The 26,179-nt window shown below is 47.4% G+C and overlaps 9 protein-coding genes and 1 non-coding gene across 10 annotated transcripts; 7 read left to right on the top strand and 3 right to left on the bottom strand.

The window, feature by feature from the left end:
- Positions 1 to 39: 39 nt before the first annotated feature.
- F4822DRAFT_392115 (PIN domain-like protein) lies at positions 40 to 4,490 on the bottom strand. The gene has a single exon (XM_051457180.1). The coding sequence runs from the start codon at positions 4,266 to 4,268 to the stop codon at positions 483 to 485; it is 3,786 nt and encodes a 1,261-aa protein (XP_051318537.1). The 5' UTR covers positions 4,269 to 4,490; the 3' UTR covers positions 40 to 482.
- F4822DRAFT_t33 lies at positions 60 to 184 on the top strand. The gene has a single exon. It is a non-coding gene; the product is annotated as a tRNA-Val (tRNA).
- Positions 4,491 to 4,761: 271 nt separating the features above from the next.
- Positions 4,762 to 5,214, top strand: F4822DRAFT_425971 (uncharacterized protein; the record flags this gene model as incomplete). The annotated part of the gene is made up of 2 exons (XM_051460455.1): positions 4,762 to 4,884; positions 4,963 to 5,214. The coding sequence occupies 2 exons, from the start codon at positions 4,762 to 4,764 to the stop codon at positions 5,212 to 5,214; spliced, it is 375 nt and encodes a 124-aa protein (XP_051318538.1).
- Positions 5,215 to 6,562: 1,348 nt separating this feature from the next.
- Positions 6,563 to 8,502, top strand: F4822DRAFT_140060 (aldehyde dehydrogenase). The gene is made up of 3 exons (XM_051452830.1): positions 6,563 to 6,735; positions 6,832 to 7,371; positions 7,427 to 8,502. Exons 2-3 carry the CDS (start codon positions 6,929 to 6,931, stop codon positions 8,406 to 8,408), a joined length of 1,425 nt encoding a protein of 474 aa, XP_051318539.1. The 5' UTR covers positions 6,563 to 6,735; positions 6,832 to 6,928; the 3' UTR covers positions 8,409 to 8,502.
- Positions 8,503 to 8,726: 224 nt separating this feature from the next.
- F4822DRAFT_140094 (uncharacterized protein) lies at positions 8,727 to 9,831 on the top strand. The gene is made up of 2 exons (XM_051452833.1): positions 8,727 to 8,979; positions 9,052 to 9,831. The coding sequence occupies exons 1-2, from the start codon at positions 8,832 to 8,834 to the stop codon at positions 9,468 to 9,470; spliced, it is 567 nt and encodes a 188-aa protein (XP_051318540.1). The 5' UTR covers positions 8,727 to 8,831; the 3' UTR covers positions 9,471 to 9,831.
- On the bottom strand, positions 9,653 to 11,287 carry F4822DRAFT_140111 (NAD(P)-binding protein). The gene is made up of 3 exons (XM_051452834.1): positions 10,642 to 11,287; positions 10,197 to 10,587; positions 9,653 to 10,133 (listed from the first exon to the last, which is right to left on the bottom strand). Exons 1-3 carry the CDS (start codon positions 10,961 to 10,963, stop codon positions 9,836 to 9,838), a joined length of 1,011 nt encoding a protein of 336 aa, XP_051318541.1. The 5' UTR covers positions 10,964 to 11,287; the 3' UTR covers positions 9,653 to 9,835.
- A 3,690-nt stretch (positions 11,288 to 14,977) lies between these two features.
- F4822DRAFT_140091 (glycosyltransferase family 90 protein) lies at positions 14,978 to 18,944 on the top strand. Its single transcript, XM_051452831.1, has 5 exons — positions 14,978 to 15,684; positions 15,747 to 15,802; positions 15,866 to 15,970; positions 16,025 to 16,176; positions 16,240 to 18,944. The coding sequence occupies exons 1-5, from the start codon at positions 15,644 to 15,646 to the stop codon at positions 18,724 to 18,726; spliced, it is 2,841 nt and encodes a 946-aa protein (XP_051318542.1). The 5' UTR covers positions 14,978 to 15,643; the 3' UTR covers positions 18,727 to 18,944.
- Positions 18,945 to 20,218, top strand: F4822DRAFT_140092 (uncharacterized protein). Its single transcript, XM_051452832.1, has one exon. It carries the CDS (start codon positions 19,162 to 19,164, stop codon positions 19,906 to 19,908), a length of 747 nt encoding a protein of 248 aa, XP_051318543.1. The 5' UTR covers positions 18,945 to 19,161; the 3' UTR covers positions 19,909 to 20,218.
- A 33-nt stretch (positions 20,219 to 20,251) lies between these two features.
- Positions 20,252 to 22,319, top strand: F4822DRAFT_140234 (uncharacterized protein). Its single transcript, XM_051452836.1, has 2 exons — positions 20,252 to 20,744; positions 20,805 to 22,319. Exons 1-2 carry the CDS (start codon positions 20,484 to 20,486, stop codon positions 21,963 to 21,965), a joined length of 1,422 nt encoding a protein of 473 aa, XP_051318544.1. The 5' UTR covers positions 20,252 to 20,483; the 3' UTR covers positions 21,966 to 22,319.
- On the bottom strand, positions 22,319 to 25,746 carry F4822DRAFT_140242 (peptidase S8/S53 domain-containing protein). The gene is made up of 2 exons (XM_051452837.1): positions 23,514 to 25,746; positions 22,319 to 23,450 (listed from the first exon to the last, which is right to left on the bottom strand). The coding sequence occupies exons 1-2, from the start codon at positions 25,241 to 25,243 to the stop codon at positions 22,673 to 22,675; spliced, it is 2,508 nt and encodes an 835-aa protein (XP_051318545.1). The 5' UTR covers positions 25,244 to 25,746; the 3' UTR covers positions 22,319 to 22,672.
- Between the last annotated feature and the right edge of the window lie 433 nt (positions 25,747 to 26,179).

The raw sequence follows: 26,179 nt of genomic DNA on the forward strand, positions 1-26,179 counted from the left end.
AAGCAATGCAGCGGTGCAATTTACCATCTGATTAGCACCCACAAATCCGAGTGGCAAGTGGTCGACTGGTGTAGTGGTTATCACACCCGCCTTACACTAATACTAAGCAGCAACGCATTAGCGCCGTTTGCGATGGTATATATGTGAGCGCGGTAGGTCGCAGGTTCGATCCCTGCGTCGATCAATCTTTTGCCTTTTGAAAGAATTTGGTCTATATTTTCTTGTTCTTATAATGCATATTTGCATCACATTTTTATCTTTTTGTGCGAATCGGTGGGTTGGCAAGTACATTAGGCCGCTAAGATGCCTGCGGTATTTATACATCGTCATTAGAACATATTGAGGGAATTTCACACTGGAGGAGGATATGGCATATATATATTATACACTATAAATCCATCGTAGGCATATAAATTCGCATACCTAGTGAATAGCACATATACATGCAAAGTGATTTATATATCAAAGCATGTATCCTAGCTTTACGAAGACGCCTTAGCCCTCTTTCCTCTTTTCCCAGTTTTCCCCTTTTGCTTGCCCGTAGCCTTCTGAACGCCATTTCCTTTACCATTTACATTTCCATCCCGTTCAGCGCCATCTGCATAATCCTCATCATCGTCATCATCATCAATCGTAACCGTATTTGTAGCTTTCCTCTTCCGCCGTCCGGTTTGTTGGGGCGGTGGCGCAAGATCCTCGTCCTCTGCAGGGCTCACTGCGTCTTCAGTAATGGTGGTGATACCGTCGACTACTGCATTCGCGCGTAGCTTATTGACAGCATTGGCCATGCGCTTACTGCCCTGAGCCCTCTGGCGCGGCGCGAAAGCTTCCTTCGCTCCGGTGCCGACGCCGCCCTCAAAGAACCGGGTGATATTGCTCTGTGTACCCTCGGCTTCGCGACGATTCATATCCCGTATCACAGGGACAAGAACCTCATCCGTCCTATCCTCACTCCATCCAATTGTGCTCATGAGGAATTGTCTAAGACCAGCCACATCCGGTACACCCCACTGGAACTGCTCCGGATTGCTATCGACTTCCGGATGCAGGTAAGCATCATATACAGCTGGACTCGGGAACATCGTAGGAAGAAATAGCTTCGTGCCTTGAGACTTGCGAAACTTCCTCCGAAACGTAGAAGACTGGTCTGCCTCTTTTGGTCGGTTATGGGTCTGGACATCCTGCCACCAGTCTCGAAACTTCGTAAGCCCGTCTCTACCGGGGAACTCGGAAAGTATTTCAACGGCGGTTACGGGTCCAACTCCAGGAAGACCTTCTGTATAATCAGAGCCTAGTAACTGGGCTAGTGAGATAAGCTGCTCTCGAGAAAGTGAAAGTTCCTTCTCAAGATCGGATCCTAGGTAACATTCGACAAATTTGTTACTATTAAACATGTTCTTGTACACCCGCGTACCGCCGAAGAGGAAGGTATCCGAGTCGTCTGTCACTATGCCGTCAACGAGACCAAGTTTCACTAGTTCAGCGCATTGAGCTTCAGCTTCCATGGGCGCGGTGATGTAAGGAATACCGAAGAATCGCAATAGAGCTTGACATTCGGTAATCATGATTTGTGTGACTTCATCCGCATCTCTGCGGTCCTTTTTCTGTTGCGTTCGCAGTGCTTTGAGTTCTCGCTCATAAGCCTCTTGATTTTCCTTCTCCGACTTATTATTCAATTGGCTAGCAAAACGCGCGTGCTCTTCAGCTTCTTCGGCCATTTGGGCGAGAAGTTCTTCTTCCTCGGGATCACTGAATTCGCCGTCATCGAACTCGGCATCGCCAAAGAGCACGTCATTGACATCTTCGGCTGCGGCTTCTATTGCCTCGGGCTGTTCAATAGTATCCGGTCCTGGTACACCAACATCTTCAAATGTTGGTTCTGGAGATTCGGCTCGCGCGTCAGTGTTATCAATGGTAGGCTCACCTGGAGGCTGTGGAATCTCAACTTCTTCAAACACTGGTTCGGGTGAGGATGATTTAGATGGTGATTTTGGATTGGAAACCGCGTCATCCATCGCCTCCACTTGAGAAGTAGTCTTTTCCTGTACAAAGTCTGCTCGCCGCGTATCCTCAATTTGATCTTCCTCGTCAGCAATAGGAGGATTGACTCTAGTTAAAGTAGCGGGAGATAATCGTGGTGTACTTCGAGTCTCTTCCACAGCTGTAGGACTTTTCTGACGAGGTACTGGAGGAGCCTCGATAATTTCCACATCACTTTCATCGTCGGAAGACTCAATCTCAATGATCGCGTCCTTACGCCGCTGTCTTTCCTCTTCAAGTGCTGCTTCTCGGTCCTGCTCGTTGATTTCATTCTCAATTGCCCGTTGGGCTTTTAATGACTCTCGAATGTCCGTCTCATCCTGCATCATCCACGGTGGTAATGGTCGGGGCTTTTCTGGACTTTCTTGCACTTGTGTGTCTTGTACATCATTTTCTTCATCCTCTCTTATGAATCCACCAGCAAATTCCTCATCGGGATCTCGCTCTTCACCAGCTCCATTCTCGGGAGCTTTGGCAGGGGGCTTCTTTTCTATATTTGCGAAAATACTAGACTTTAAATCTAATTTCTCAAACGGTAAAGGTCCATCAAATGGATTCTTCACATTCGAGACAATGGGAGCAACTTTCCGTTGGAATGTCGGTGCCTTAGCTTTCTTCTTTCTTTTTGAAGCTAGAGCAGCCCGTAAGTCAACCTCGCTGTCGCTGCTATCATTACTGTCCCGTCGCTGAATCGTGGGTTTTGGTACAGATGCATTGGCTCTATTATTCACAATATGTGCAATCATGTTGCCACTTGAAAATGCAATTGGTTTTGACTGCTCGACGGCTTTTTGAGTCCACTCGGGAACGGGGACGTCTTCAAATACTTGGTTTTCGTCTTCATCCTCTTCTTCTCCCGAGGCTACCCCATGTTGATTCTTAAGCGATAAGGCGATGGCTCGGTTGAGATCTTCCTCTTCATCATTTAAAAGGTTTTCATCACCGTTATTACCTCCAACAAATAGAGATTCCTCATCTTCATTGGCACCAAACAAGTCTTCATCACTTTGCAACCCAGCATCGTGAAGTTGTTGCTTTCGTACCGCAGCGTCGTAGGCAGCTCGAGCCGCTTCAGGGACTTTTGGTAACCTATTCAACCCTTCAATAGGTACGTCCTCAAAGTCATCGTCGTCTTCCCATTCTTCATCCTCTTCTTTGGCTTGATACTGGAAATCCAATGCGTCCACATCAATAGGTTTGTGGATTTCGCCGCGGTCTTTCTCTCTGCTCACAACACCAAGGGCGTAACCACCTTCAGCTCCCTCATTTTTGACCAAGATATACTCGCGATCCTTCTCACCAGCTATACGAGCATTCTTCGCCAGCGTAAGATCTGTTCCAGCCATGCCAGCTTCTTGCATGAGTCTTTGTGTAAGATGGTTTCTCTCGCGTACTCTTTCGATCTGGAAACGCGAGAACGCCATCCTGTCAGGAAACATGCCATCCAACTGGTCTTTGCTTAAACCCATTCTCAATCGACTTCGTATTCTCGCCGCATTCAGAATGTTGTATCTATCCACAGCCGGTAGACTTTTGAAGAACTCGCCCTCGAAGTCGATCTTGCTGAAATCGTAAACATTGATATCTTCGCCTCTATCGAACTGTCTCGCGTATTCTTCCAACTCCTCAATACTCATGATACGCGGATCTTCCGGCCGGCCCATGCCTTCAATGCTGCCATCTAAGTCGGGAAGGTGATACGCATCTTGTTTGTAAAACTTCCGACTCTTCTGCCGTTCGGCTTGGTTCATGCCCAGCTCATCGACATAAACCAGTTTACTCACATCCGGAATCTCCTCAACCGGTTCATCAATCTCCCGTCTCCCTTCCTCCTCACGCTCCGTCTTCCGTCTGCGCTTCTCCCCATCCTCTTCAGCGATACGTTGCATCTGCACCGCCAACAACTTCCCCGCTGTACGCACAGCATCCTCCCTCCTACCCTCACGTCTCCTCTTCCTGCCCGTAATCGTCTGACGCTTCAACGCAGGTGCGCCCCCATCGAACACAAACACAGGTCGGATGCCAAACCATAACAACTTGCATATGCGCCGGAAGAAACCCACGACATGCGAGTTGCGCAGCGCGTTGCCTTCTTTGTCGCGTACTGCTTTGAGGAATTGGTAGATCCAGATCGATGCGTCGACGGCGAGTCGCTTGCGGTTTAGGGTCGCGAGGTTGGTTGGGCGCGCGCAGGGTTGGACTACGGTCCAGAGGCCGTTTACTCCCATGGTGTCGGTTTGGGAGGAGGATGGTCAGGAATAAGGATGAGCTGTCTGGTAGTTTTAGGGAGGCGAAATGCTCATGTGTGGTTTAGGTGTGGCCACATGATTAATGAATTCGCTGTAGAAGCGAAGGTCGAAGGTTGGACTAAGAATAGAGAGTAGAGAAATAAGGGAAGTCGCCGCCTCGAAATGCTGTAGACAAATAATTATGGCAATGATGACTCAACGCCGCGCTGCGACGATGATCGCGTCCAGGCAGGGACGGCCCCGGCGACTTTAAGTACCTATTTACAGGGGTTCGTAATCGATAGGAAGCTAGTATTCTATCGATAAGCCCCGCGGTACATGCGGTCCTTGTCAACTCCGATGGTCGTACACATAAAATATATTCCCTTGTAATCATACACAAGGCATCTTGAGTAACCCAGCATACTCTTCAATTGAAACATCGTTTTCCATACTTCTAGGACGACTCGCATAGGAAATATATGTTGCTGTAATGGAGAACATTCCTGTGAAGGAAGAAGCAGACACATTCCTCAAGTCCCTCATCAACAAGAACCTGCGCATCTACACGACGGATGGAAGGCTATTCATAGGCACATTTAAATGCACCGACACTGTTCGTCGTCCTGTGCTCTTTTTATGATTATACTCTTTATATTATAACGCCATACTAATCCGGCCTTGTTAAATACAGCATAGTAACGTAGTCCTCTCACTCACCTACGAATACCGTCAACCGTCGCAACAGAAACTAGCCGAAGCCGCCGCCGCCGCCGCCGCAGCCGGATCGGGACAAGCCACCGTAACGGCGGATATGACATCGCGGTATCTGGGTTTAGTCGTTATCCCCGGCGAACATATCGTTAAGATGGAGGTCGAGCAATTCGCTAGTCAGATGAGAAGCCGGTCCATATTAGAGAGGCGGGATATTTATGGCGGCCGGTGACCCGATGTTGTGGATACAAGACGATAGGACACGAGTTTTCACGAATTTTGTTATGACACTATTTGCGAGAAAGATGAGTTGGGGATTCGACTTCCGAAATGGAACATAGACATACCAGAAACGGCAAAAGAGCCAATTGGTTAGGTTGTATTGATAAATGGAATGCTTCACGAAGATACCCAATAGAGCCCGCACATATGCAGATATCAGTATTAAAGAGATGGTAGCGTTATGAACGCTGTTACAAAGCCTCTGGTGACCACATCCCGACCAAAAGAAACCGCAAATAGGGGCGCGACCCGATCTACTTGTGAAGCAAATTACTTGTTCCCGAGTGGCAGGGAAACACCAATTCTGGCTTTTTCGGGTCTATTTACTATTGGTTGAATCCATGATGCTCACCTCGAACAAAACTAAGCGTCCAATAGCGAGTCTTACCGAAACAGCAGTATCCATTTATCCCAGGAGAGCCGCTCATAGGCACTACTTTCAACGTTCAACCCAGTCCGAATAAGTTAACATATAGCTTAGTATATCATAATCGAACCTTTCAAGTAAGAGATGCGACCCCATATATCTCAAGCTGCATAGTGGGTTTCATTATAACACGACTCTCATTTCTTTAAAAAGCAGAAATCAATCTAAACCCGAAAAAGACTCTCCGGCGTAAGTACTGAAGAAAATATTATATCGGATTACTGCTTAGGTGGTTTCGGGAGCAAAACTAGAGGGACGGTGTACCAGTTAGGGCTGTCTGCATTATGGATCGGAACCCGCTATAGAGCATCTCGGGCGGACTAAACTTGCATTGAAACCCACTCTGGTACAATGATCATCTCCGCGTTAGGTATGCTTCACTGTAGATTAAGCGTGGGATGTATCGCTTGTTTGGAACTTTTCGGCGTTTCTCGAGAGGCTCCGAAAAACGTGGAGAGCTCAACTTCTAGTAATATGACGATTATCTCCATCGAATTAGAGCTTTTCAGCCAGCAGTCGACTGGATACATAAGGGTTTCTGTAATCCGATTGGTCCGTAGTATTTTAACTATCCGTCAAATCGTAGCAGCTCATATGTAAGTGACGATTACATATGTAGTTATGTCCTTGCGGAACATAGGTATAAGTTGCCTTTGTCCGTCACATGCCGTCAGTACTAATAGCTTACAAAGCGGCAAGCCCATCCTTAGAGAACCTCGATCGGAATACAATACCCCTAGGTACCTACACCCCCTTCAATAACCGAGAGAAAGTAACATAGGCTTTACCCACGGAGCCGGTATCACAGCTAATTTATTATTCATTTCCCGTCTGAATATACCGGGAAACAAGGGGTTCGGGGTAGCGCTATGTAACTAGATGCGGGGCCAATTAGCAACGGTATACAGGAATATGAGGGGCATGAGCTCGACGTCAGGTGGGAAGCGGGATGGATATCTATGAAAGGTCGTATTTTAAGATCGATCTTTGGGAATATTGAGATCACCTTGAGATTATACACCGAAATTCGCGTATATACAAAAGGTGACAACCACGTTTATATCTCCCCGGATTTTGTTGGTTTCAGAAAGTCTTTATTGGGTGATACTCGAACTGAAACCTACTATCTTTTTCTTTTAGCGTAACCGAGAAGAGCATTTCACCAAGGACTAAGAGATAATTCGGCAAAGCGCCGCACACATCCCAAGCTGAACTCGTTCATCAAGTCTCCGCAACAATGTCAACATACGTGGTACCATTCGTCATTAATGGCAAAGAACGTCATGCTGAAAAGACCTTCGATGTGGTTTCACCCGACACTGGGAGGTTTATACACAAATGTGGCATAGCGACGGAGGCAGATGCTATCGCAGCCGTTGAGGCTGCTGCGGCCGCTAGCGAAGAATGGGGAAAATCGCCCGCAGGCGAACGTCGAGATATTCTTCTCAAGGCAGCTGAGATTATGAACAATAGGCGAAGTGAGCTGGCACAATACTTGATAGATGAAGTCGGCGCACCACGTGCATGGGCGGAGAGTAATCTCAATCTCGGCATCGACCTGATTAAGGATGTAGCTGGGCGAGTCGGCGCTATTGAGGGTGCTGTCCCTCCAGTTGCTATGAATCTTTCGGCGATGGTTGTGAAAGAACCTTATGGCGCTATCTTAGCTATGGCCCCATGGTAAACACCTCTCTTAATTGATGGCTGGCGATAATTATAGCTGATAAATCCAAAGGAATGCGCCGTATATCCTAGGTACACGATCAGTACTCTACCCTATCGCTGCTGGTTGCACGGCCGTTTTCAAGGGCTCTGAATTGTCACCTCGGTCTCACCGCGCTATTGTCTCGGTTTTTAGCGAAGCTGGTCTTCCCGACGGAGTAATCAACTACATTGTGACTGATCCGGCCAATGCGCCCAAAGTCACAGAGACGATCATCGCACATCCGAGTATCAAGAAAATTAATTTCACTGGTAGCTCAGCTGTGGGTAGGATCATCGCGAAGACTGCGGGTCAGTATCTGAAGCCCCTTGTCCTAGAGCTTGGAGGCAAGGCACCAGCGATTGTATGGGAAGATGCGGACTTAAATACTGCCGCAACGGAATGCACCATAGGAGCTTTCATTTTCGCTGGACAAGTTTGCATGAGCACGGAGAGAATAATCGTGCATAAAAATATCAGTGAAGCGTTCCGAGAGAAGTTGGTTGCGACAATCGGACATGTCTTCCCGTCCAACGGCGATGCCCTAGTTTTAATCAACGCCAATTCCGTGGAAAAGAATAAAAAGCTTCTAAAGGATGCAGTTGGCAAGGGAGCTCAGCTCCTACATGGAGACGTTGACGCCGAAGAGAGCTCGAGGACGCGACTAAGGCCGATAGTGGTCAATAAGGTCACGCCAGAAATGGACTTATACAAGCAAGAATCATTTGGTCCATCGGTGAGCCTTATCGAGGTTGAGACTGAAGAGGAGGCACTACAATTGGCCAATGACACCGAATATGGTCTCACATCCTCCGTCTTCACTGAAAATTTGAGAACCGGCCTGCGGTTTGCAAGGGGTATCGAGAGCGGCGCTGTGCATATCAATAACATGTCTATCCATGATGAAGTAACACTGCCTCATGGAGGAGTTAAAGCAAGCGGATATGGCCGATTCAACACACAGACGGGATTGGAGGAATGGGTTCGAACGAAGACTATCACTTGGAAAAATTAGTCAATCCTAATGACAGGACGGGGAATTTCGTATGCGAATGAAGGTATAACTTTGTAGAATAAGGCAGATCATGGGTTTAAAGATATTTTTCTATGAAACATGAAATATTTTTGAATGGGAAAGTGTATCAAGTTTAAATGTTCAGCTCGAGAAGCAAGGGAAGGTTTATGAAATTGGATTACGTAAGATTATAGATCGAACGGTGATAGTGATACTTGGGTACTTGGGTACATACAACGGCCCAAGCTCCGGCTTCTACCGGGACTTACCGATAGGAAGCTCCAAGGGAAGGGCACCTGGGATTCTTTGCCGATGCACTGTAAACGCAATCATAACGTCATCTGGGATTATTTCTTTTAACTTCTAACTTTCACACCTTTTTTTCTTTTCTCCCGACAATAATTAGGACAGAAACTACTTACAATGGGAGCGAAAGCATCAAAACCCGCCCAATCGGCGACACGCAAATTCCCTACGAGGACGCCTGGTACTGCTGCTCCTCCACATGCTCGATCGCGACCGGCAGCGCAACGAAGCTCGGAACCACGTGCCTCGTTCACAAAGGACGACAGTGAGTAGCTTAGCACTCCAGCATTGCCCTCTTTTCTTTATCGCGCAGCTGACTCAACTATCTCACCCCCAGCAATTAAAGCAGATGGCGCAGATCCAGACCCAAATCCCGTGACAAACGCAGCATTCTCGCAACGATTAAAGCAAATGGGCGTCGCAACGCCGAATCCGACACTATCGAACTCATCCACCGCTACACCCTACCCCGAATTCACAGGGCCGGGACCGCATTCAGGACCCAATTTCCCCGCTGCAGCGCAAAATCCCACATTAAGTGCGCTCGACGCCCGACAGCGATTACAAGACCGCGCGGACATCGAATTTGAAAACATCGGCCAGGGAAGGGAATTCCTGGATGTCGGGACGTTACGGCAGATGCTGATTATGCAGGCGCAAGGGTCCCCGGCCGGTGATATCGAGAGGCGATTACGGCTCAAGAGCGGCGTTGTGGGTAGATTAGGGCCGAGGGGCGTTACTTTACCGTTGGCCTAAGTTTAACGAATATCACGGTTCTAAAAAAAAATAATAATGTGGAAAATAAAAGGACCGGAAAATCACGATTATGAGAAAAGGCATCAAACTTGGGTGTATAATATAATGCATTTGAGGTATGTTCAAAGCGCCGCCATCTATCGCATTTGCTGCTATATATTCATATTTGGTAGTACACTTATTCCAAATCCATAATCCTCAAGCGCAGCCATGAACCATAAGAAACGCTCTTGCGTTTCGTTCGTTCATTCGAGATGGGTCGCCCTAGCTTATATCTATACTTGCCAATTTAAGTAGATATCGACATTATATCTCCCTTTCATTGGACTTTCTCACGCATTTCTACTTATATGTAGTTTGGTTCTCTACCAGGCGGCGTGACCACCGTCGATACGCAAATCGGCACCAGTCATGAAGCGGCTGGCGTCGCTGAGTAGGAAGACGGCGGCGCCCCGGTAGTCCTCGGGCTTGCTGAGCTTGTTCAACATGTTCTGCTTAGGCCACTCGACAGCCCGGTCGGGGAACTTCTCAAAGAGCTTCTGCACCATCTCGGTGACGATGTAGCCGGGGGAGATTGTGTTGACTCGAATGTTCTTGATACCCCATTCCATGGCCAAGTTGCGGCTTAGTTGGAGGACGGCAGCCTTGGAGGCGTTGTATACACTGGAATCTAGATTAGTTTTGGTGCTAATTTTGAATGTGTTCGGAGTAGGATGCAGAACTTACGGGCAGATCAAACCACGGTTGGCGATGGTGCCGCTCATGGAAGCAATGAAGACGATGCTACCGGGAGTGTCGTTCTCGTACATGTGCTTGGCCACGGCCTGCGCGGTCATTAGGGCGCCGGTAACGTTGACTCCGAGCATGCGGTTCGAGTCCTCCGCAGTGTAGTCTAGAGCTGGGGTTTCCTGCTGGATACCAGCTGCAGCGACCAACCCGTCGATGTGTCCCTCCTTGGCGACGATCTCTTCGGTGACCTTGTGAAGCTTTTCGGCCGCGTCTAGTACATCGACTTGGTGGTAGGTTAATGAGGTACCTAGCTCCTCTCTGGCTCGACGGGCTACCTTCTGGTAGGATGAGCCGGAGCCGGGTTCGGGTTGTCTGTCATAGACGTGTACTATTTTACTAATGTTAGTATCGTCTTGAGGAAGAAAATTGTCAATCTTCATACCTTTAGCGCCTGCTTCTAGTAGAGCCTCGGCCTGGACGAGACCGAGACCTTGTGCACCACCCGAAACGACGATAACCTTGTCCTGCAAGCTGAATTCAGGTAGCACTTGAGGGCTGTTCTGAATAGTTTCACGCTTGGAGGCGCGCGCCGGTGTGTTGTGGAAAGAGCGGCGTGTGTTCTCTTGAGGGGTAGGGAATTGGCAGGCGGCTGTGCTAGCTACTCGAGCGGCAAGACCGCTTGCTGGTGCTACACGGGGAGTGGCACGAGCAAGTCTACCCACTGAAGGGGCAACTCGAGACATCCTCGGAGCTAGGTTCGACATTGTGAATAGTCCTTTGTGGAATGTGGAGGACGTTAAGTTCCTTTGTTTCTAATTATACGAGACAATGTATTGTCTCGTCTGTGATATTTATAGCCTGCCGAGCTAAGAAACACGAAGGATAGTCGAAGGTTTGGGTGTCCGAGGATGGGAGTGGAAAGGGGACTAGAGAATGAGGAATGAGGAGGTGCTATGAACATTGAGGTGGTGTTCCTCCCGGGACGTCATATATAGTGAAGCTCTAGAACCCCGGTTTAGGAGCTATCGTGGGCCGAAAATGCCATTTCCGCCAAGGTGCTTCATAGCACCCAAGTCTAGCCCCTCCTGCCCTTGTCCCTTTTAGACAAAGCCGGTTGGAATTACTCCTGGAACTAACTAAACGGTGAGGCAAATGAGGAAGTCAGCTCATGGGGGTTCCGCTTCCCTCCTAAACTAGAGAGGGGGGCTAAGTTCCCGGATGCCGGACGAGGATTTGATAAATCTAGAGCTAGAAGTGGTCTACTCCACAGGTACAGTAACATGTGTGTGTGTGTGTGTCTATAACTGGCCTTGACTAGGTAAATTTGGGGTGAGGGGGACCGGTGAGAGTTTGGAAATCCGATATGTGATTGACAACCTCGACGGGCATATAATTCCTGTCTGTAAAAATGTATGAATTTGGGTCTCGGTGACACCGTAAGGCTACAGAACGCTGCAGAAATGCAGAAAAATACCGTAGCTTTGACATCTATTAGCCGTCACGAACCTAGCATCACCCCCCACGTGCCCTATGTCGAACAAAGAATACCGCTGATGATTCATCAGCAGACGGTCCATCACGAGGGGCAACAATTTTATAGGCTTCGGATTGCCTATTCAGGTAATCCACGACGAGCCAACAGTGGTGGAGCTAATCCGGGTCCGCTAGCAACGTCAGCTATCTAGGTTCTCCCTATTATAAAAACATCGTACAAGGTTGCCATATCTCGCTTCAATTTTTTCGGTGATCATTTTTAAGACTAAGCTGGCTAGCATATGTTGAGAGGTTTAAAGCTGGGTCTGATATTTTTTTTCTTATTTCTTGTTTCAACCGGTCGAATCTGCGAGTGGTTCAGGGTATATTATTCCTTGTTATATAACTGGTACCACATGATCGCCTATCTTTTTGGCTTCTTCCCAATGAATGCATAGCTGCCTCACTAGATCATGTAAAGAAACTCGTATGTGCTGTATACCAAGCTACCAAGCTGTGAATCCCCGCATTTGCCATGTTTTCCATCCCCCGCGAACCCATGTTAGGGTCTACAAGACCTGCAGATGGAGGTTAACCACAGGGTCGTTCTAGGGTGGTTCATCATGGGGTTAGCTCCTCCGTCGTCCAATAGCAAAGCGTTCAAGGAAAAACCATGCTATTAGGGTTAGTTCTGCGTACAGTTCCGTCACATTAGCGTTTTTTTAGGATTGTAAGACATACAGAGTCTAGTAAAGAATCTTCGAACGAGATCTGGAATTCGCCTAGACAATTCCACCAAGGTTCTTCTGCTACCTATTGTCATTGGATAGGTTCGAGTCTGACATGCCTACCCGTCGGCTTTGAGGCTTATATTGCGCGGGACCGTCTCCCCGTTATTGACTTGTCAACTTCAAAAAGAGAAAGTAACAAGATTGCCGGTCCGCTGCTGTCACGCAAAATACGATAGATCAATTCGGCACTTGTCGTAAGTCACCGGAGTACCTATGAATAATTGACTCATGATTGGGTATTCTCGGTGTAGTCCCCTTGCCCCGACGCACGCCAAAAGACCCCTACTGCAGGATATCTTTGACAAACGAGTCAGGGATGTCTTCAATTGGGAATCCGTCCGTAATGTTAGAGCTCTAATCACGCGTGCTCCCTCCCAAAACAGATCCCCAATGCTACAGGAAGGGTCCGATACAATAAATTGATCTAGCGACGGTAGTATTCAGGGTCTCGCCTCCGCTCAATGTGATGTGTCCATCACTCAGCCCTACCTGTGAGCTCTGCAGCCTATTAGAAATTTTATGGCGGCTGTTGCGGATCGTATAATAATTGATATTAGTTACAAATAACCAAGTGACGCCTCATTATCAGAAATTGTAAGGCAAGATTCGTGTACGTTCAAGTCGCACAACAACCAGCAGCAGCATCACATTGTCAAGCGAAGGCGAAGCAGGGAAGAAATAATGAAGAAGAAAATAGAGGGGAAATATTGGTGAATTGCCGAGTCGAAGGTATCCCAAGACGACCGAATATTTGCTTACTGCCGTTTAGTAAGGGTCCTTCTTCCCTGTGAACAGTTGCGTTCATGAAATTGTCATTGCAGCCTATTTCGTCTGTTATCTCGGCGCCTCCGAGTTTCGAATGGCAATAATTGATGCCCAATATGAGGAGAAAAAGCAAGTTGTCCAACCTCCAATTTCAACATCGAACATCAGGGGGTAGTTGGAGATCCGGACAATGCCACGAAAATCAAATTCTCTACTATGGAATTTATGCCAAATACTAGACTCAAGCCCAGAATCAGAAACGATAATATCGCAGAGGATAATGTTATTGAAGCCATTCTATTACCATCGAGTCGTATCTTGTACCGATATCTCCCCTCCTTAACTCTGTTCTCCGTCCTTTACAACGGTAGCTGGCGAAGTGTTGGCGGTTCGGGGAAACTTACACCGGGAATAATGGAAAATAAAACCGCGATGTCTGGGTAATAGAAAAGCATACGAGGTACTTGAACGCGATTGGAACTTAACAACTCATGTGGTAGGTTTGGCAACAATTCCATCGAGGAATATTCTCGGAATTCTTTACCAAGACCGGCAACAACTTCTTGTGTAGGATCCCAACCACGTTGTTAGATTGAAGCTCGCATCTACTACTACCCACGACTCGGAGAAGCGTAGATCCTTGATTAGCATGTGACAAGTTTTCAAGGCTGCCAGTGAAGCTCTGGAAGTTGATTGAAGTAAATGCCGTCTCAAACCGCGACGGACATTCCCCATTCCCGCTTCCCCAACTTGTCACACAGCTTGTCACGTCTTGAAGCCCAATAGTCAGTAGCATGGGTGTCATCAACCAATGGGGTTCTATACCAAAAGCCATGGAAGATGGGGGTGGCGTCTTTGATAGCTACTAAATTAGCTCATTGCTTTCTCATCGTACCTTAGCCTTGATGACGTACATGAGAAGATAGACTGTAGCAATTTTCAGATAAGGTGTGCCGTAACGTTGCTTAGTCGAGTTCAATGCGGTTAGAAGCCATGTGTGATTTTATTCTAATGGGTGAGTTGCAGTATGCAGAACGACTTAATATAATGTTCTTGCTGCCAACTCACATCATATAGGAGAACTCCGGATGTTACGATTTTGATATGGCTCCATGGTGAAATAGGGTAATCCCATTAGCTAACAATAGGGACAAATACAATCCCATTCTATACTCTTGGGGAAAAGACGAATTTAATGTTGTATCTCCATGGCACATGGAAACAATACTATGAGTTTCAATTGCCATACATCAACCCGGATAGGGTCTTTTAAATCCCCAGGGAGATATTATTTTCTAACCAATAACTTTTTAACACATGGTTCATGGAATAAAGTTGGCTTTCGATAAACGGCAATCCAAAATGCCCAAGTGAATGTACGACTTGGTTACTGCCGATCCAGGTATGGGCGTTTTCTTGAGGCTAAATAGAATGACACATACTGTCACTTTGCACTTTTCTATCATACATTTTGTTATGACAGTTTATTGCCGATCAAGATGCATTACAACCTCACTTACGCAGTGTCGACATTCCCATGATTAAAAAGGAAAAGAAATCACAAAGTCAATGTAGCACTATCTGATGCCATTTATGGTAGGCAACATACGGCGAATATACCTCAACTTTACACTAATTTGCTTTTATGTTTCACCCGGAGTTTCTATTTCTTGGGCGTATCTCGTATTCTTATTCTCCTATTCTTTCCATTAATAATACACAAGATACGGTCTTGGATTTGATCGCCGTTATATAGTATGGAAAAGGCATATCAAATCCTCAGGACCAAAGCCGTATGTACTAAGTTGATTACTTGCCATCATTACTCAAACAGCATTGAAGATATATTGTATTCTCGATACCAGTTCGTCGCACAATATAGTCCTACCTAGGTATCTCAATGCTGTCTCACTCCTTAAAATATTCAACTAAGCCGTATTCCCAATAGTTGGCTGTTCACTTCTCGACTCTTTTGTAACCTATCCTCAGTCTTCTTATAGAACTTAATATATTTATAACTCCATAGCGACAGGAAAGACACAACATTTTATGCCTCTAAATATAAGTGTCTGTATATTTTGTGCCGTTTGTGATTTCTATAATCCTGACACGATGCCTGGGACAGTATGCTAATTCAAGGCATTATGCATTGAACGGCTAGTAATATGCTTTAAAAGGGGATAGTATCAACACTGTAACTCGCGCTAAGATTAGCTGCGCCACAGTTTTAGGAAACAGTTTAAGGAAATAATTTGAAATAGGGATCTCCATTTTCGGAACTTTTTACATGGCTCTCTTTTGGTTACCATTCACAACGCATTTTCAATCCACTTCTTTATTAGAAATTAGAAAATAATCAAATGCCATATCTTCATTGAATGGCTTCGATAAGACAATACTCTTTATGTAGTTCTAATGGCACGTGATGGAGGAGGCTCGAGGCTGACAGCTGTCTGGTAAGTAAATGTAACCCCTGAGTCTCGTCAAGTAACCGAGAATGGCAACTAACACAACATAGCTTTCTTGCCTCATATATCTGGCTATCATCTTCCTTGCAAAGACATTCTTTAATAGGTACACTCATTCCGATATCGACTTTATCAAACGAGACGTTTGGGGACTCATAATATTGTACAGATCAGCCACGACTGTCCTCATTTTTACTCCTATTCATCTCAGGCGTCATAGCTTTTGTAGCTAGCCTGTTTTCAAAATGGCTTCCAGGCGCAGATGGTAGATTTGGTATGTTCAAAACACCAATTTAAAAAGAACTCATTTTTTGACATTACACAATAGACTCGGAGGCTGTTCTGAAAGGAATGCAGTCATCCATGCCTCACCGCCCTCGTCGATTTTATCTACCATGTATCATATTTCTCATCGTTTTCCGACTAGAGATCGCGCATAAAGTAATGAATGACTTTCAATGCGCCACCGAAGGCATAGAGGTATGTATAACACGGCTCATCTAAGCTACATATATATGGGATAATGAGACTGATATCACATAGGCGTTTCTTCCTGTACTCCTAGCTGCTTATGAATTCTTCTCTCATCGCACCCCTCATATTCCATCTGATGAGCCAGAAGATATGTGGGGCAGCCCTCTAGAAGACTTCAAGAACTGGCTCATCAGCTCTCCCATTACTCTTCTCTTCACTACTGTTATTTTTAGTTATGGCGTTTTCATGGCCGGCGATCTCGGTGCAAAATCTACATATTTTTGTTCGACCGTGGTGAATCAGAGCTCATCTACTGCGCTCATGCAATGGCTAGGGATCTCCGTTGATGCGATCATCATAGTGATGTTATGGAGGGTACTTTCGTGGGCGCGAACTACGAAGAGCCGTCTTCGGACCCTTGGCGGATTGCTGGTTTTAGCATCTATTGGCGTTTCGTTCCTATGGATGGTGACTCGGATCTCCCAGCATCGCGAGATCATCGGCCATCACCCCTTTAGAGGAATCGGTTCTCTCTATTTTTTCGATGTGTCTAGTACGGCGCTACTTATTTCCACTCTCATCATATCGACGTCCCTTTGGGTTTGCGATTCAACGGCATTGGAACCTACGGCGATCGCAACTTTCACCTCTGGAATCATCGCGAGTGTTCAGAATGTTCTGTTGATCGGAACATATCAACAGACCTCGGTCGGTCAGCCGCTGGCGGTGCTCTCTATTATCTCGCTCGGGTTCGTTCTCTTCACATACGCAAATAACATGAGATGGATTGTCTTTTTCAAGCGAGTATTTCTCATGTTACTACTTGCCTTTATTATAACCACTTCGACAATATATGCTGTAGCAAAGAGTAAACAGCTAGAACGCCATCCGGTAGACGATCTTGTCTACAAGAACAGGGTGGAAGCGGATCGTTGGCTCCGACATGCGACCGTCAGTACAACATTAAAACTCGCGGTTACCGAATATAAGGATCGGCATCAGGGTCGCAATCCACCGCCAAACTTCGATAAATGGTTCGAATTCGCACAACAACGAAAGTCGGTTGTAGTCGATAGATTCGACCAGATTGAGAAGGATATCCTTCCATTTTGGGGCACGAAGCAACGGAAGATTCAAGAAGGATTAGAGCGATTGAAGGGGCTACCAGACATCGGAATCATTCAAATTTCAGACGGGAAGGTATCGCACAATCAGCCAACAGACCCATCGCAGAAGCGGATGTTGGATGAAGCGGGATTGATGATTTCTAAATTCGCTGAACATCTTCCTCCCATGTCGATTGCCATCAATCTCAAAGAGCGACCGAGAGTCTTGGTTCCATGGGACGATATCCACAGATTAACCATGGCGGCTGGGAGCAAGTCGCGGTTTCAATTAATCCCTCATCGCAAACGCGAAAATGACAACCCCAGGCTAGTAGGGGGTAACCCAATCGACGTATCGAAGGCGGATCTGGGGTCAGTCGCCCAGCCTTACGTTTCCCCAAAGAAGTTTCGGCAACTTGAAGCCTTAGCATGCCCACCCGGCTCGGCTACCCGCGGAGGTGTCCACTGGGACGTCCGGGATTTCTGTTCTTCATGTGTCAAACCGCATTCCGAAGGTCAGTTTTTGCAAGACTGGGACATGTTCCTTGATCCATGTCACCAACCCGATATTTTCAACCTCCACGATTTACACACTACGCCTCATCTCTACGAGCTCCACCAGGACCTCTTGCCTCTTTTCAGTGGTTCTAAAACGGATAGTTTCAATGACATCCTGATCCCGCTTGTTCGTCCTGACACTAATCAAGAGCGGGACGGGATCGAGTTTGCTGCCAAAAAAGACATTGTCTTCTGGCAAGGTGATGCGAGAGATTCTCAAATCGTAACACCCCAATCCCTACTCGGCGGGCATCGGCACCGTTTAGTACATTTTGCAAACAACGCCAGTGCCGTAGACAAAGTATCCATGCTCCTCGGCATCCAAGTCAAAGAAAAAGACAAATTCCAATACGAAGGGGTACACCTAAAAGAAGCAAACGGGCCTCTACCATTCGAGTTCTCTTTTTCCAACGCCGAGCCATGCGAAGACCCAAATTGTCAACTATTGCAACAAGAATTCGGTTTCAAAGAACCGGGAAACGCACTTGAACATCGGTATATTATGCTACTAGACACAGCCGACGGCCCACCGCGGGATTTACTCAGCACGCTTCGGTCTAACAGTGTGCCGGTACTGTCCTCTATATTTCGCGAGTGGTACACGGAGCGGCTGATGCCGTGGGTGCATTTTGTACCTATTGATCTGCGGTACCATGCGTTACATAGTACCTTGACGTATTTTGTAGGGCTTAAGAACAGGGGAACGATAAACGGGCGTCAGCAACTAACTGATGGCCGCCGGGAAGATGCTCGCTGGATCGCGGAGCAGGGACGGAAGTGGGCTGAGAAGGCGATTAGAAAGGAGGATATGGAGGTGTACTTGTTCCGTTTGCTACTTGAGTGGGGAAGGGTGATTGATGAGAATAGGGATAATTTGGGCTTTGTATTGTAAAAAGTAATGGTGGGGGTGGCGTGAGAATAATATACTCCGTGATTGTATTCTACACCGGTGTGGTTCACTGCCGTCTTTGCTTTTTCTACTCGTAATTATCTAGGATGTGGCTTGCCATCTGGGCGCTGAGTGACTCCAACCTCCTGAATTCAGGTGGCCGCATCCCATCTATTCCTATCCGAGCAATAATATAACGCCAAACGCGACGATTACTTCGTTGTGGCACGGGAAACACTCCTTTCCGAAGCCACTCGATGGCGCGTCACGGCTATTTATTGGTCGGCTCATCCCGTTCTACAACAGGTAGGGGGTTGCAGAAAAACAATCTGAAAGGCTGCATTCGCTCGGTTTTGCGGTAACTCACTCTTCTGTTGTAACTTGTTGTTGAACAAGAACAAGCCTTGTCTTACCTCTATCTTTTTGGGCTCTCACAAGATGCCACGAGCCAAGACTAGCAAACGCGCCAGCGCCAGTACTCCGACTGTTAGCCGGAGCAATAAGCGACCTCGAATCGACGAACCCATACCTAGTCCACCACGAGAATCCCCCGAGGCACCGCTTAAGGTTGAAGCCCCAGAGATTGATACGGAAACCGATACAGAAACTGATATGGGACTGGGTGTGGATTATCTGGAAGACGAGATAGACGAAGATGTAAAATTGTTGATCGGCAAGGGCCCATATGCATGTTTCCTGGAGCAACTTGACGAGGAGGAGGGTGAATACATCCCATACTTCCCGTTGGCCATGATGGTCAAATTGGAAGCAAAGCGCCTTATGCTCGCCTCGATTATAGAAGCTCCTGGAGTCGTGGCATACCTCATTACGACTCAGATGGTCCGAGCAGACGAAGAGGAGAAACCTGTGCGTATAGGGCTGTGTCATGGGGTGGAAGATGCCAACATTATAGCAATGACGGAATTCTCTCAAGAGAATCCCCGGTGCTTGAACGCAATGGGAGTCAAGTATTTCCTAAAAACCCTGGGCGAGATGATGAGGCGCTATGGGCCATCTAGGGAGCGCATTTCCCGAAACAAGAAGATAGATAGAGTGTGTTATGATACGAAAAGCTCTTTCTGGAGTATTGACATAAACGGGTGCCTATCTCTTGCGGTTCTTTATGTGGGACAGGGGTATATGGTGCGTGTGGAGAGGGTAAAGTTCATCAGTCCAGAAGAGTAGATATTGTCAAGATGGGGAGTCTTTGGTTTTCTCGTAGAGATAATACGGACCATGGTTGGCGGTAGTTTTGGTAGTGTCATGTTTGTATTAGTGATTAGCTAAATATGTGTATACTTCAAATTGATGGAGATGGTAGTAGGTAGAATAAAAGGGTTGATGGAAGGAAGGAAGAGGGAAGATGTGAGGCGTTATCGATAGACATTCATAAAATTATACCATATTAGTGCATAATGTGACGTCGTCATACCATTAGTGTCAGAAATAGTGACTTACGTAGGTACCTTACAGGGCTTACAGGGCGCTTTACAGGCCGATAGGCAGCTCTCAATCCGCAACCTGCTCCCCACTTACAACCAATCCCAATCTCAATCCCGCATCAACTTCGACAACTTCACATTTCGACAATTAGAGCTATCATTACTTTTACACTGCCTTGAAGTTTAAGCGCATTCCATAACGGCCTAGTGCGACAGAGTTTTCATTATCCCCATATAATCTTCTACAAATAGAATACCTCGTCATCCGAGCTGCAGCTTAAGGCTACGGCGAACCACCGGACCGAGCCACCACCCACCATGGCGGTCATTGACGAAGACACATTCTCCAACATCCCTTGGAATAGCAGTAACAGCGAATCCGGGATGGCGGGGTCCAGCTCTTCAGAACCGACTATAGAAGCAGAGCCACCCACCGCCGAAGACCAACACCACGGAGAGGATCTACAACACCAAGATCCCGGTCTATCAGGCGATATACTAGAATGTACCGTATCCGAGCCCCGCAAGGAGCAAGATGGCACCAAAGATGCCTTCGTATCGTATCTAATTACTACAAATGTACGCCAACACATCTACCATGCCTTAGAGGACCATATGCTAATCTCTATCATACACTAGTCTACATTCCCTTCTTTCCAAAAACCAACATTCACCTCCCGCCGTCGCTTCACCGATTTCGTCTTTCTATACAAAACCCTCTCCAAGGACTACCCAGCATGCGCCGTACCCCCCTTGCCGGACAAGCAACGTATGGAGTATGTGCGAGGCGATCGCTTCGGTCCGGATTTCACAAACCGACGAGCCTACTCCTTACAACGCTTCCTAGCGCGCCTCACCTTGCACCCTATCCTCCGCCGAGCCCCCATTTTCCACACCTTCCTCGAATCCCCCGACTGGAATGCGACTATGAAATCCCGCGCTTCTAGAACTAGCACGGCATCGGAGCAAGGGACCGGGGGTGTCTTCGACAACTTCGCCGACACATTTATTAATGCCTTTACCAAGGTACACAAGCACGACAAGCGATTCATCGAAGTCCGCGAGAAGAGCGATAAATTGGATGAGGATCTAGGACATGTGGAGAAAGTCGTAGCGCGAGTCGCCCGTCGGGAAATAGACCTCGAAACAGACCTTCGAGATCTCACCGAGCAGTTCCAGAAACTCATCACCCTCGAACCGGGCGTCGAGAGCGCGGTTCATGGTTTCGCTGCCAGTGTGGAAGATACTGCGGCGGGGTTGAAACGGCTACGTGAACACACGGACCAGGACTACCTTGGTAGTCTGCGGGATATGCAGGCGTATAGCCAGGCGTTGAAGAATCTGCTCAAGGCGCGAGAGCAGAAACAACTTGATCATGAACAGTTGACTGAGTATCTCAATAAATCGACTGCCGACAGGGACACTCTGGCCTCGGGCTACGGGTACGGATCTGCGGGCGCGCTCGGCGGTGCCGGTGGATACATACGTTCCAAGATCGAAGATGTGCGGGGCGTCGACCACGAGCAGAGCCGTCGCGAGCGGTTGCGTAAGCTGGAAATGCGGATCGATGAGTTAACCTCCGAAGCCGAGCGTGCGAAGAAAACAAGCGAGGCTTTCGATGAGGAAGTCGTTAAGGAAGTAGTTGATTTCGAACGGATCAAGAGAATCGAGCTGAAGAAACAGTTTGGTGGCCTCGCGGATGCACATGTCGAGTTTTATGGCTCGGTCGCGGATGTCTGGGAGCAGTACGTCAGGGATATGGAGAGGGAGGAGGGGTTAGGGTCTACGTATACGGGGTGAAGGTAGGGAAGGAATGTGAGGGGATGGGATGATGTTCCAAGGAGGGTTTGATATCCTGCTTGTTAAAAGCGTCGTTCTCCTTTACATACACACATATTACATCTCCACGAACAAAAATTATTGGCCATTGTGTTTAATGGACATTATCGATTCATGAGAATTCGGAGAACGGCATTGGGGAGGATGGCATTTAACGTGCCTACATGAGATAGCAAGGGTCGGTCATAAGGAGGCGATTAGGGAAATCATGGGCGTTTGGGGGGATTCAAATCAACTCTTGTGTAGACGAGCCTCATGTTATCATGCACTAGTTCTGCTTCTGCTTCAATTTATATATTTATCAAGCATCGCCTTGCTCGTTTTATTCAAATGATTTTATAAACATGGCAAATGTCACTTACATCCCACTTCAGATGAATTTGCAATTTAACATACCTATTTACTTACACGATTTGGATTCACAGGATACAATGTTTCATAAGAGAAATTTACACGATCAATCAACGAACGGAATACAATTCTCCCCACCCAAACGCCGTACGGGAACATGCCATATGCCGATACTATGATAAGTATTTTATATACACATGAATAGCAAGCAAATACGCAAGCTACGGTGATGCTAGGATTCGATGATAGTCCGAAGAGTTCATGAATTCCCGAGAAAGGGTTTGCTTCTACTAAAGCTGTTTAAACCAACCTAGATACTATCTTCGATCGCCTAGTAACCTAGAACCCTGCTTCTCGTTATGGACTTCCTCTTCCTCATCTTCGTCGTCATCGCTTTCGTCATCGTCGCTAGCGATATTGAAATGATCTCTTTCTAGATCATGCTCGTCCTCGTCTTCACTGCCGCCTGCGAAGGCATCGTACAATTCACCCGCACGTCGCTTCTGGCCACCCTTCTCGCCAGTAGCGGCTAGACCGTCCCCACCGTCGTCGGCGTTGAGGGGCTCGAATTCGTAGTCATCGCGGGGGTTGTTGCGGCGTTGCTTTCGACGCATGAACCAGAACCATGCACCGAGACCAGCGCAGAAGGCAACGATAAGGCCGAGAGCGCCGTAGATCCAGGCCTGCGTTCTAGAAGAGACGCCGAAGGTGGGGAGGAACGAAGGCAACCACGAGCTTCCGGGGGTTGTGGTCTCCGCAGCCGAGGTGCCTGTTTCCGTCGCAACTTCGTCGCCAGACGTCTTACTAGGCTTGGTAGGACGTTCGGGGTGGTCTGAAGGAACATCGGTAGGCAATGCCGTGTTAGTGGCGTCTGGGTTAGGAGGTAGGCTGGTGGTCGCAGCGGGTAGCGTGGCGGTGGAAGTGACATCGTGATTCGCATCGTCATCATCGTTCGGCATGGGTAATAGTGTAGCCTTGGAAGCATCGATACTTTCACCCCATAACTTAAGATGCCAGTCGATGAAAGTACCGGAATCATCGTTGACCTTAGTATCGCGTACAATGAGCGTCCATTTACCGACTCCGGACTCGCCCCTATATTGCTATTAGCCTCAATGCTCACTTATGAGCCCTTTGATAATAGTGTAGTGTACTTACCAATGCACGACGGACATGAAAGTCCAGTCATCATAACCCTCATTGCTAGTATCCATCTTGCGTACAGCTGAGATGTGACTGACAACATTATTCGGGCTGATGAGATCGACGCTCAGATCACCTCGGCGGGTGTGCTCCACATTCATTGTCACCGTAACATGCTCAAGTCGTTCGAGGTTTGCCTCCTTTAGCATGTCTTTTGTGACTTCGAAGTTAACTGACAGTCCTGCATCGCCTTGGGGAATCTCTTGGTGGACATGTAACCATGGCGAATAGAACCACGCCTGTGGCTTAACATTCTTCCAGGTCTTTGCGATCTCTACGAGAGCATAGCTATCGATCTTGCCGTAGCCAAAGGTGTGGCTGAACTTCTTGCCAATGGTGGTAGTCTGCCATCCGAGGTCCTTGTTGTCGGGATCGATAGGTACCGCACTCTCCAATGCGATGTATTGCATATCTCTCCAGGATAAATCGGGACGAACCTCGAGGGCAAGAGCAAAGATACCAGCAGCTAGAGGTGCAGCAGCAGAAGTACCTCCGTGTCCGTTGTAACATTGATTCTCGCCAACATCAGTAGTGTGGATAGCATCTCCGCTGCCACTGCTGTAGGTGACAACAAGCTGAGCCGAACACTTCTCCGAGTAGTAAGGATGCACTCCTTGCCTATCAATGGCACCGACAGTAATACTGTAGATACTGTTGGTATAGCCGTCGAAATTGCAGTTGTCGTCGGCTGCGGCACCGTTGCCACTAGCAAAAACGTAGATCGACCCTTTTTCGCCACGTCCCTTCTGTACACCGTTCAGCATGGCCCTCTTAATAAGAATACCAGGAGCGTCCATTGATTTTCCATCATCCGGTGGACCCCAGGAACAAGAGTAAATGTCATTATTTTGGAAGTCGTAGTTCATCGCGTCGGCTTCGTCGGCATCGCTGATCAGCTTACTCAGGATTCGAATGCCAGCAATCTTGGAGTCATATGCGACACCAACACCACAAACATCGTTTCTCGCAGCTGAAACTTCGCCAGCGCATCGGGTACCGTGCTTGTCGTCGGATAAAGTCGGACGGGGTTCTGGCCTTTGATCGTTGAAGTCCCAACTACCAGCAGCGTAATAATTCGGCTTCAAATCGTTGCTGTACATATCCAACCCATCATCCACTATAGCTACGGTTGCGTTCTTGCCTGTGACCCCCGACAACCATACACCAGTCACATTCACATCATGCCCTACTTGGACAGTATTCAAAAGATGCCATTGTTCGTTGAAAATCGGGTCGGAAATGCTAAGTTTCTCCATGACAGACTTCTGCTTCTCCACGGCCTTCGCATCTGCCTTGTCTGCTCGCTTGGGAGGAACGTAACCGGCTGGCGCTGGTGGAATAATTCTTTTTTGCATGGGTGCTCGTAGTTTTTGCTTGTGAGAGGATTTCACACCATCAAGGACGTCCATGCCACCGAGTGATCGCTTTCGCCTTCGTTCTTGCACCGCTCGTCGTACGACATCGTCTTCGGCTTTCAACGTAGAGAATACATAATGACCGGGGAGTTGACCTAATTGACCTTCATTTCGTAGACCTAATCGAGACGCGATTAAATCGGGGTGGGCGTCGCGTTCGAGATGGAGGACATAATAGTCATTTGAATCGAAATTTCGGCGTTGTAAGGACGCGGTTCCTAGTCCAGCCAGGCTACCAACAACCAGGCCGACCAAAGTAGTAGGCTTCATGGCGTGGGATAGAGTAGGCGTTGGTCAAAACGCCACGCGACTCTTGACACTAAGAAATTCGAAGTTCGAGGGATGTAGGTATAGGATCGATAGGATTGGACGGAACGAGGTCGAATAAGACAAGTCGGCAACCGACGAACGAGTCGAGTATTTCGTATGTAGGATGAATAGATAAATATTGGAGGTAGGTAGTCAGAAAAAAAACGACTAGACGAAACGAAACGCCTTCGCTCAAGGCACTGTACGAAACCCCTTTATGAAACTGAAAGAATGTCTTGGCGAGTTAAGAGATGGCAGTCTCTCCATCGAAGGATGGATAAAAGAGACGTGCTAATCAGAATATATCTCACAAATTTGTTGATACCCACGTAAACAGAAGTGATTGATATAAACCTATAAAAAGTGAATAAGGAAGAAATAATAGGGAAGAGAGGATGAATCTCCCCCCAGTCCTTACACCTTAGACTTTACAGTTTACAAGTTGGGGCGCGGGCAAGTTGGTGGCGGCTCCTAGGCTCCGTCCAATCTTTTCTGCTCCTGCCTACCCTGAATACCAACTGATAATCCCTGCTGACTTACGTAAAGCAGAAAGCCAGGTGTTCTAAAATGCGCTTCTCAGCCACAAGGCCGCGCCAGAAGTGGAGATTACCCCAGCTTCAAAGGCTATGATTGGTTATTTTCAGTTATCCAAGACCCCTAAAAGGCAACATCTAGGGGTACATTAGAGTAAGCCGTTTCTGCGCGCACATAATGCATCTGGAATGAATGAACTAACAGACGCGAAACTTAAACACCTAACGGTTAGAATCATTGCTCAGTCTATTTATTTACACCTGCGACTCAAAAATTGAGAATTAACATCAGATTAATCGGCGATGTTTGGGCCAAGTTACTATTAATACTTTATTATAGTGACAAACGCAGAGTACGAAAATG

The sequence above is a fragment of the Hypoxylon trugodes genome, assembly GCF_022578975.1.
Source record: "Hypoxylon trugodes strain CBS 135444 unplaced genomic scaffold F4822scaffold_2, whole genome shotgun sequence".
In the NCBI taxonomy this organism is placed as follows: domain Eukaryota; kingdom Fungi; phylum Ascomycota; class Sordariomycetes; order Xylariales; family Hypoxylaceae; genus Hypoxylon; species Hypoxylon trugodes.

Bases quoted from the DNA above. Each gene is read 5' to 3' on its own strand.
- F4822DRAFT_392115 (XM_051457180.1), bottom strand. From the start codon at position 4,268: ATGGGAGTAAACGGCCTCTGGACCGTAGTCCAACCCTGCGCGCGCCCA.
- F4822DRAFT_140111 (XM_051452834.1), bottom strand. From the start codon at position 10,963: ATGTCGAACCTAGCTCCGAGGATGTCTCGAGTTGCCCCTTCAGTGGGT. The intron at 10,588-10,641 runs GTATGAAGATTG...TTAGTAAAATAG, and splicing joins ACTAGAAGCAGGCGCTAAAG to TACACGTCTATGACAGACAA. The intron at 10,134-10,196 runs GTAAGTTCTGCA...TCTAGATTCCAG, and splicing joins AACCGTGGTTTGATCTGCCC to TGTATACAACGCCTCCAAGG.
- F4822DRAFT_140234 (XM_051452836.1), top strand. From the start codon at position 20,484: ATGGCGGTCATTGACGAAGACACATTCTCCAACATCCCTTGGAATAGC. The intron at 20,745-20,804 runs GTACGCCAACAC...ATCATACACTAG, and splicing joins CGTATCTAATTACTACAAAT to TCTACATTCCCTTCTTTCCA.
- F4822DRAFT_140060 (XM_051452830.1), top strand. From the start codon at position 6,929: ATGTCAACATACGTGGTACCATTCGTCATTAATGGCAAAGAACGTCAT. The intron at 7,372-7,426 runs GTAAACACCTCT...ATAAATCCAAAG, and splicing joins ATCTTAGCTATGGCCCCATG to GAATGCGCCGTATATCCTAG.
- F4822DRAFT_140092 (XM_051452832.1), top strand. From the start codon at position 19,162: ATGCCACGAGCCAAGACTAGCAAACGCGCCAGCGCCAGTACTCCGACT.
- F4822DRAFT_140094 (XM_051452833.1), top strand. From the start codon at position 8,832: ATGGGAGCGAAAGCATCAAAACCCGCCCAATCGGCGACACGCAAATTC. The intron at 8,980-9,051 runs GTGAGTAGCTTA...TCTCACCCCCAG, and splicing joins CTCGTTCACAAAGGACGACA to CAATTAAAGCAGATGGCGCA.
- F4822DRAFT_140242 (XM_051452837.1), bottom strand. From the start codon at position 25,243: ATGAAGCCTACTACTTTGGTCGGCCTGGTTGTTGGTAGCCTGGCTGGA. The intron at 23,451-23,513 runs GTAAGTACACTA...ATAGCAATATAG, and splicing joins TTCATGTCCGTCGTGCATTG to GGGCGAGTCCGGAGTCGGTA.
- F4822DRAFT_140091 (XM_051452831.1), top strand. From the start codon at position 15,644: ATGGCACGTGATGGAGGAGGCTCGAGGCTGACAGCTGTCTG. The intron at 15,685-15,746 runs GTAAGTAAATGT...AACACAACATAG, and splicing joins TCGAGGCTGACAGCTGTCTG to CTTTCTTGCCTCATATATCT. The intron at 15,971-16,024 runs GTATGTTCAAAA...ATTACACAATAG, and splicing joins AGGCGCAGATGGTAGATTTG to ACTCGGAGGCTGTTCTGAAA.